General features: G+C 39.9%; 1 protein-coding gene across 1 annotated transcript; it reads right to left on the reverse strand.

Moving 5' to 3' along the window:
* Positions 1-72: 72 nt before the first annotated feature.
* Positions 73-7,828, reverse strand: LRRD1 (leucine rich repeats and death domain containing 1). Its single transcript, XM_028751147.2, has 5 exons — positions 5,414-7,828; positions 3,753-3,951; positions 3,040-3,201; positions 2,033-2,153; positions 73-1,520 (listed from the first exon to the last, which is right to left on the reverse strand). Exons 1-5 carry the CDS (start codon positions 7,787-7,789, stop codon positions 1,340-1,342), a joined length of 3,039 nt encoding a protein of 1,012 aa, XP_028606980.2. The 5' UTR covers positions 7,790-7,828; the 3' UTR covers positions 73-1,339.
* Between the last annotated feature and the right edge of the window lie 729 nt (positions 7,829-8,557).

Consider the following 8,557-nt stretch of genomic DNA (forward strand, 5'->3'; position numbering starts at 1 on the left):
CCTTAAAGACCAACTAAGTTAGTTCTTGGTATGAGCTTTCGTGTGCATGCACACTTCTTCAGATACACTGAAATATATCCAGTCTCTGTTAAGCAGACAGAAGCAGACCAGGCTGTGGGTTTTCTTCTCCTCCAGACCACCGTATTGCTGTTCTGTTATCATGCACAGTGCCACAGCATACAGGAAAATAAAAAGCTTTTTGCATCAAGGTCTATAGAGCTCCTAGACGCAAGAGTCAAACTCTATGCAGTAAAGACCCAGTAAAGAGTCAAGAGTAAAGAGTGTGACATGACTTAGGATGTGTGGGAGAAAATAATGGGAACAGTTCAAAGGCACAGTGGCAAAGATGTTCTTCTGATACAGCCTGTGGTGCAAAGAAATAACCTTGCCCAGTAATTCTAAAGATCTTCATGTACTTATAGAGCTTGCTGTGACGAACACACAGGGCCCCCGGACGTTTGACGGTCTGTTGGCCCTGTGCCACCACTGTGATTGCTTTCTTCCCTGCCACCACCCCGCTTCTCACAGGGACACACGGAGTCCAGACAGTTGTTAACATTAACAAATAATCAAGTTTATTTTTAAATGCAGGAACAAGCGTATGGTTTCAGTTTATTTTTCTCTTGTCAGTTTCTTAATCTTAGTTCCTAACAACTCCAAACTGATTATTCCACCTATCTATCTGACTCAACCTAACAATTCCTCTCACTCTCTCACAATACAACTCTACCAACCCACACCTAATCCTCCTTCTTCAACTCCCAACTCCCAAACCTCAGCTGACCTTCAAAACCTCCCACTCTAACTTTTACTCCCTCCTTGTATTCTCACTAGCCAATCACATCACACCCATTTTAACCCTTTCCTTATAACCCATCTAGGAGGCAAACGCCACACTTGCGTTTCGCAAACAACATTACTTTGACAAACTTGCACAACGCTGTTATGCTTTCGGTACTGATCAGTTGATGTTTGTTTATTAACTTTCATCCAGAGCAACCTAGACTCCCTGTAACTCCTACATCTTTTTAGCCTGGTTATTTAACGTAACATGCTGCTATTATTTTCTGCTGTATACATGTCATGAATGGATTTTGCTTTCTACTTGGTGACCGAAACCCATTATTTGTTGTTTGTGTTGTTTCGTGTGTGTGTGTAAGTAATAAAAAACATGAGAGGAAAATTAATTTTAAAAGCCTGGTTGGAATCAGAGTTAACTGAAAGCAGCAATAGCAATTCATTGAACACAGTAAATTACTGACTCCTGACAAGGTAGTTTTATTCAGCTTATTTTATGTGCCCAAGCAACAGAACTGAAAATACCAATATTATTTGCTCTTTAGAACTTTACCAGTCTTGAACAGAGTTTTAAAGATTTCACTTTGTTGGTCAGGTAATACAGGCCAGCCATAGTTAGTATTCTGATCAACTGGTCTGTCATGGCTGCCGGAGACAGGTTTTGATTTGCAGTTTTCCAGTGGTTCAATGCCTGAGTAACTTTTTCTTCCAACAAAAGAGTCCTAATAGAAAAAAATATACAGAGAAGATGCTTAAACTCCTTCACACAGCAATCCTAACTTTGGGTCACGTGGCCCTGGGGATGATGGTGACACCCACAACCCTGCTGGCTCCTGCAGGTCAGGGTGGCAGGTGGGCAGTCAAGAGTTTTCAGAGGGTGTGCTGTGCCAGCTCAAGATGGCTGCAGCAGAGGGGACCAAACTGGACCCCTCGCTTGTCAGTGGGCCAGATTAGGATCCAGAAAATCCTTGTGTGGCCGTGTTCTGCCCTCACCCAAAAAAAACCAGAGGGGGGCAGCAGCATGCTTAACTCCCAAGCAATCTGCACCATTAGTGGGTACAGGCTTCCACCCAAACCGAACACCTTCCAGGAGCATGAATTGGGGCTTAGGATTGCTCCCTTAAACGGGGAGGTGTATCAGTGAATCTACAAAACATAAAACATAAAAACCAAATGGATGAAATTAGCAGAACCTGTTCCAAGGGAAAAAAAATAAATTTTACGTATCACTAACCTGTCAGTTTCTATTGTTTTGATTACAGTACTGTTAAGCTGGAGTTTTTGACAAAAAAATTCAAAATGTTCAAACGCGATATTGCTAGCAATGGTCTTCAGAACTTTCTCCAAGATTTTTTCTAAAATAAGCAAATCATAAACTTTACAGAACAGCAGTTTCATATGATTTTATGCATGAATCCAAGGAACTTTACTCTTTTAACAACTGGTGGCAGTGTTAATTATATACTTTGATGGGCAGGGAGGATAGAGCCAAAATGCTGGTTTTTTAACATACCTGGAAATGTGTAGAGATAGCTAGCAGTTTGTAAAGGTGGGAAACCTGTAACATTCTAGAGGTTGCTGGATTCCAACTATTAGCCCCGCATTCCCACCAGCATTCTCAAGGTTAATGGGAGTTGTACTCCAAAACAGCTGGAGGGCCACAGACACCTGCCCCTGGTTTATTAACTGTAACAGACAAAACTTTAGGTGGATGCATAGGGAAATTGGATGAGGCCATCTTTTTTGTTAATGCTTGACATTTAACTTCCCTGCATGCACCCACCACATGCTTCTGCTGCTGTGGAATATGCGGGAGTGAAGAAAAGATAGAGACCTCATGGTATGGAGAAGCAAGGAAAGGGCAGGCAACAGTGACCTGGATAGGCAGTGGACAAGATGAGCTGATGGACCACCTTGGGAAGGGACTTACTGAGAGCTGCAAAGTGAAGCTGGCTGTTTTGTGCATTTCTGATAATAGAATGGAAGGTGATCTGGACCCTGTTAGAATAGACATGCCACAGAACAAGGATGGGCAATGAAGTCTAAGAATTCCAGGATTTCAGGAGGCCTGGACAGACCTGTCTTTCTATATTTTGCTCAGGGTATCAGAATACCTTAAGGTGAGCCATGCTGGTTGAGGCTGGTGGGAGCTGCAGTTCAGCAACATCTGGAGGGCCACAGGTTCCCCATCCCTGATCTAAGATCCCTAGTGATGGTGTGAGAAACTTATTTTAATCTTACCATCTCTTTCATCAGCGCTTTCTAAGTAGCGTGTTATGGGGAGCAGTTGCTTGGCTTTACAGACTTCCAGCGGAGGTCTGATCAGAGTATTTTCATCAAAATTTATATCCTTCAGTTCCAGAAGAAGGTGCAGATCGCTAGGCAAATGTAGCATTTTATTTTCTGGCAAAATAAATGGATAATGTTTGCATTATGTTAATCTCGAGCATTTCTGGACACAAACAGGCAACTGTCCCACTTTATAGATAGTACCATTAGCAACTTATGTAAAAGGCTTGTCTCTTTAGGAAGCACCTGGAGGACAAACATCTTGGATGTACACAATCTTCAAGCACAGCAACCACAAAAAAATAACATGTTTTCAAGGTGCATGTTTTCTCTTCAAGAAAATCATAATTTTATAACTTTCCTTCTCATTTTTGTTCTCATCTGCTCTGGCCTGGAAGACCATAACAGGAGCAGAATGCTAGAGTCCTTCAGTTGTACTCCTGCAACTCCTGCATGTAGGTTGATACATAGAGAATGGAATAACACATGCAGCTGGTTGATGGAACATGCACATGTTCCAGTTGAGGAAGCCGTTTGTGTACTCACTATACCTGATCTGATTGGAGTGGAAACTTATTTTTGCGCAGGTACTGCTGACATTGGAACTGGGACTATAGCATTTTATGCCTGAATTTTCTTATGACATTAAACATTTAAATCCTTACCTTTGAGATTCAGGCATTGTAAGTTATGGAGTGTTGAAAAATTCACTGGAAGCTTTTTTAAGCAGTTGTTATTCACTATTAAAGTAACCAAACTTTTTATTTCCCCTAAGCCTTCTGGAATTTCTTGTAATTCATTATGAGATACATCAAGCACTTTTAGGCTGGTCAGCTTTGATATTTCTTCTGAAAGTGATTTCAACTGGGAATAAAAAGTACAAAAGAGTTAAGCAACACACATTTATAAAGAGAGGCTTTTTACATTATTCGGGAAACTCAGTGGCAGAACACATCTTTGCATGCAGAAAGGTCCCAAGGTCACTCCTAGCACTTATTTTTAATTTTATTAAATTTCTATACTGCCTTTCATTGAAGGATCAGAGAGCAGTTTACAATAGAAAAACACAAGAATATGCAACGTAGCATTTCCAGATAGTGCTGAGAGGGGCTGCTGCCTAAAACCCTGATAGATGCTTTCTATTTGTGTGGATGTTACTGAGCTGGATGGAACAAGAGTCTGAGTTGTTATAAGGCAGCTTCCTATGTTCCTATGACTCAAGCCCACAGTGGGTACTGAATGTCTAGTGTGTCAGGTAGATCAGTGCTGGGAAAGTTCATTTTTTAACAAAGAAACTAGTTCTAGTTCAAGTTCAACATGTCCAAAGAGGAAGTAATTCCAGTTCTCATTTGTCCCTTTACAAAATGAACTAGTTCAGTTCGCGTTCGATTCACAGTTTGATTCAAGTTCATCAAAACGATCCCCATTTTAAAAACCCCAGCATTCAGAATGTTACGATCTGCTCTGCTGAAGTATGAAATATACTTGAGAAGACTAAGAAAATACCCCAATGTACACACAGTGGAATGTGAATTGTTTAATTTATTTCCCCCCAACAATTACGGTCTTTAATTTTAAAGCCCTGCAAAGTCTAAAGAGGAAAATGCACATATAATATAATGAACCTGAAGATGAGCTGGAACTTGTTGAAAGTAAGCAATTACAGGAACTATTTTCAGGGGTAGTTCAGCGATTTTAAACTAATTCAGTGAACTTGGTGAAACTGAACTTGCTCATTCTAACCGCTGAGGTAGATATGCAAACTAAGTTCTGGTCAAAGGATGGAACTGTATAATAGCCACCCAGACCAGCAACATAAACTAAAGGTTTCAGGAATATGGTTTGAATAATAAGGGAAGTAGCCCTGGTGCTAATCCCTGCTACAGATTTAATTTTCTTGGCCCCTGATTTCCTTAGCTCCTCAGGACTTTATTGCTCTGCCTTGGTCCAACATGGAACTATGTAAAAAAACACACCACGTTTTCCTGAATTACTTTTGCATGGGGTAACAACAGGCAATAGCTTTTATGAGAGCAGAAAATGACTTGAAAGAGGCATTGCTTCTCATGGATTTGTTCTGTCGCTTTAGCTTTGTTGCCTCCAGTCAAGGATGTTTTTATTTATTTATTTACAAGTATGTAAGCAATACAAAAACATCTGAAACCTGGGTTTACTCAAAGGCAAATGTAGGTTGCGTGTGCACAGCTTGAATGCAGGCTGTGATGAGTCTGAAAAACACATGATGAGTGCAAACTTTGTTACAAAGGACTGGTATACAGTACAAAGTTATGTATAACACAAACTTATATTTTAAATGCCATCTTACCTTCAATCCACTTTTTTGGCACAATATTAATTTCTGCAGCGATGAAAGCTGACATATTTCATTTGGAAATGATGCAAACTGGTTGTTTGACAGATTTAAGTCTTTTAGTTCTTGCATTTGACTAATATCTGAAGGAATGACCTGTATCTTATTTTCTGAAAGATCAAGTACCTTAAGCCAATTTAGCACACACAACTCCCTGGGAAACAAAACGAATCTGTTATGGTGTAACAGCAGAACCCGAAGAGACCTCATTTTTTGAACATTTATTGGAACACTACTTATTTGATTGTTACTTAGGTCTAAGTAGCTTAATTTGGTAAGAGTGCACAAGTATATGTAAAATGAGGGCAGTTTGTTCTTACTAAAATTTAAATGCTGCAGGTTTTTAATTAATGAAATTTCAGTTGTTATTTCTGAAATATAATTTTGGCTGATATTTAGGTGTTTAAGAGCAGTTAGTGCACACAGTCCAACTGGAAACAAGGACAGCTTGTTGCAACTCAAATCAATTCTAATAAGTTCTGTACAGCCTTTTATTTCAACAGGGATGTACATTAAAGCATTTCCTGATATCTCTAAAACTGAAAGGTCTTTAAAGTATGCTATTTGTTCGTCTAAGAAGATCAGTTTATTTCTGCTTATGTAGAGTTCTCTCAGACATTTTAATTTGTACAGATTGGGAGGAAAGATTTTCAGCTGATTATCACTTAGGTTCAGATATTCCAGTTTAGTACACCTGCAAATATTTTCTGTAATATTTTGGAATAAATTTTTTGCAAGACTGAGTTCCCGAAGCTTTTGTAAATTCTCCACTTTATCAGATAGACTTTCCAACTGGTTATCATCCAGTCTCAGTTTTTCTATATTTATCAGTTGAAAGAGCTGTACAGGCAAAAATATAAGCTTGTTGTTATTTAGCGAAAGTTCTTTCAAATTTTTGAGTTCTTTAATTTCTTTTGGTAAACTCTGGATCTGATTATCTGACATACTGAGTTTATATAGATTTGGAAGGTAACAGAGAGCCTTTGGGAATATAGACATTTTATTGGAATTTAAGTACAACATATGCAAACTTTTCATGGTAGTCATTGTGTCTGGCAGAGTTAGTTTATTTCCACTAAGATCCAAAATTTCTAATTTTTCAAGTTTTTCCAAAGCAGCAGGAAACATTTCAATGTTGTTATATCTTAATAAGAGGCACTTAAGTCTTGAAAGTTTCGAAATTCCATCAGGGAGGTATGATATTTGGTTATGACTGAGGTTTAAAGTTCTAAGACTTTGAAGTAGGGAAATTTCAGTAGGTAAAGATGTTAACTGATTTCTTTCTATGGATAATATTTCCAGGTTTGTAAACAATCTTATGTCTCTTGGTATGGTTTTGATTTCATTATTGTTTAAATGCAAATACTTTAACATTTGAATGTCAAAAAGGCCTGAAGGAATTTCAAGCAGCCCTTTAGCATTTAGCTGAACGGTGCCGTCATCAATCATTTCAGACAGCCTCTCTGCTAATCCCATTTCAGGTATCGTAGCATTCTCAAAAGATTGTAATAAACTTCTCCTAGCTCGCCCTTCAAAAAAAGATGAAGGGATTTCACTTAATCCTTCAGCATACAGATAAGCAAGAAGTTCAGCATTAATTGTGTCAGGCGTCAAAATTCCCTCTAGCTTTTTAAGCATTTGCAGTTTCTCTGTGGAACGTGAAATAACCTTTTCAGAAACCTCTAAAGAGCTTTCCATGATTTGTTCCACGAGACACTCCTTGGATACACATGGCTTTTCGTCAGCGGAAATGCTTGTGGACGAAATTATACCTGATTGTAATGCATCTGGTTTCAAATCTGCTTCTGGGGATGGTTTTTTAAGTGTAGTGTCATCAGGACTAGATTCACTCTGATTTCCATCAACTGGACTTGGTAAATCTTCAGTTGCATCAAGATTTTCTAATAATTCCATTATGGCATTTTCAGAAATCACTGGAGAGATTTCAAATACTCCCTCTGGACTTATATTGACCGACTGCTCCACATTTTCTCCCTCTGGACTTAAACTGGCCGACTGCTCCACATTTTCTCCCTCTGGACTGATATTGGGGGGCTGCTCCCCCTCCTTTTCTCCCTCTGGACTGATATTGGGGGGCTGCTCCCCCTCCTTTTCTCCCTCTGGACTTATATTGGGGGGCTGCTCCCCCTCCTTTTCTCCCTCTGGACTGATATTGGGGGGCTGCAACCCCTCATTTTCTCCCTCTGGACTTATATTGGGGGGCTGCTCCCCCTCATTTTCTCCCTCTTGATTTGTGTTGGGGGGCTGCTCCTCTTCATTTGCTCCCTCTGGATTTATATTGGGGGGCTGCTCTTCTTCCCCCCCAGACATGATGGAAGATTTATTCTGGAAAGTATGTGCTCATTCCAGCCTTCTATAGAAAAAGGAAACAGAAACAACAGACAACAGCATGAAAAATGTGCAGTGAATTTAAATATTAAACAATTGAGATCAAGCAGGATTGATGAAATTGTCATATAAAGCGGCAGTGTTTGTGAAACAAATGTGTTAGAAAACATTCCCTTCCTATCTCACCTCTCAGAATTCCCAACTGCCGCTGCGTTTCAAGTGGATGTTCCGTCCCAGCATAATCCTGATTGGCCCATTTCTCTCCTCACACTGAAAAGCAATTCAGCAAGTTCAGTTATGCTTAAGTGTGGCAGATATTTACAATACAGTTTTGCCACTTGTGGGCATAATTGAGAGGATTACCAATTTTGCCAGATCTAAGGAGAAGGGCCACTCAGATGTTGTTGGACTTCAACTCCCATAAGCTGCAGCCAATATGGCCAGTTGTCAGGAATGATGGAAGCTGTAGTCAGCCCAGCAATCTCTGGAGGCCTACAGGCTCCCTACCGCTGCTCCATATATTTCTTCTGCTTTGCTAGCCCACTAAAATTACCTTGGTAGGTGTTGTAGACTTTCAGCGCAGTAATAATCCAAGTATTCTGAATGACTAGCTCAGCCTTATGCTCAGCCTCCATATGTTTTGGGCTACAGTCTCATCAGCCGCTACCAGCTTGGCCAGTGCTCAGGGACGATGGGACCTGTTGTCCAAAACATCTGGCGGTTAAGAGAAATGGAACTAAATGCTTATTT

This window comes from Podarcis muralis, chromosome 12, assembly GCF_964188315.1.
Source record: "Podarcis muralis chromosome 12, rPodMur119.hap1.1, whole genome shotgun sequence".
NCBI classification, from domain to species: Eukaryota; Metazoa; Chordata; class Lepidosauria; order Squamata; family Lacertidae; genus Podarcis; species Podarcis muralis.

Bases quoted from the DNA above. Each gene is read 5' to 3' on its own strand.
- LRRD1 (XM_028751147.2), bottom strand. From the start codon at position 7,789: ATGTCTGGGGGGGAAGAAGAGCAGCCCCCCAATATAAATCCAGAGGGA. The intron at 3,202-3,752 runs GTAAGGATTTAA...TTATTTTGCCAG, and splicing joins ACAATGCCTGAATCTCAAAG to AAAATAAAATGCTACATTTG. The intron at 1,521-2,032 runs GTTAGTGATACG...TTTTTCTATTAG, and splicing joins AAAACAATAGAAACTGACAG to GACTCTTTTGTTGGAAGAAA.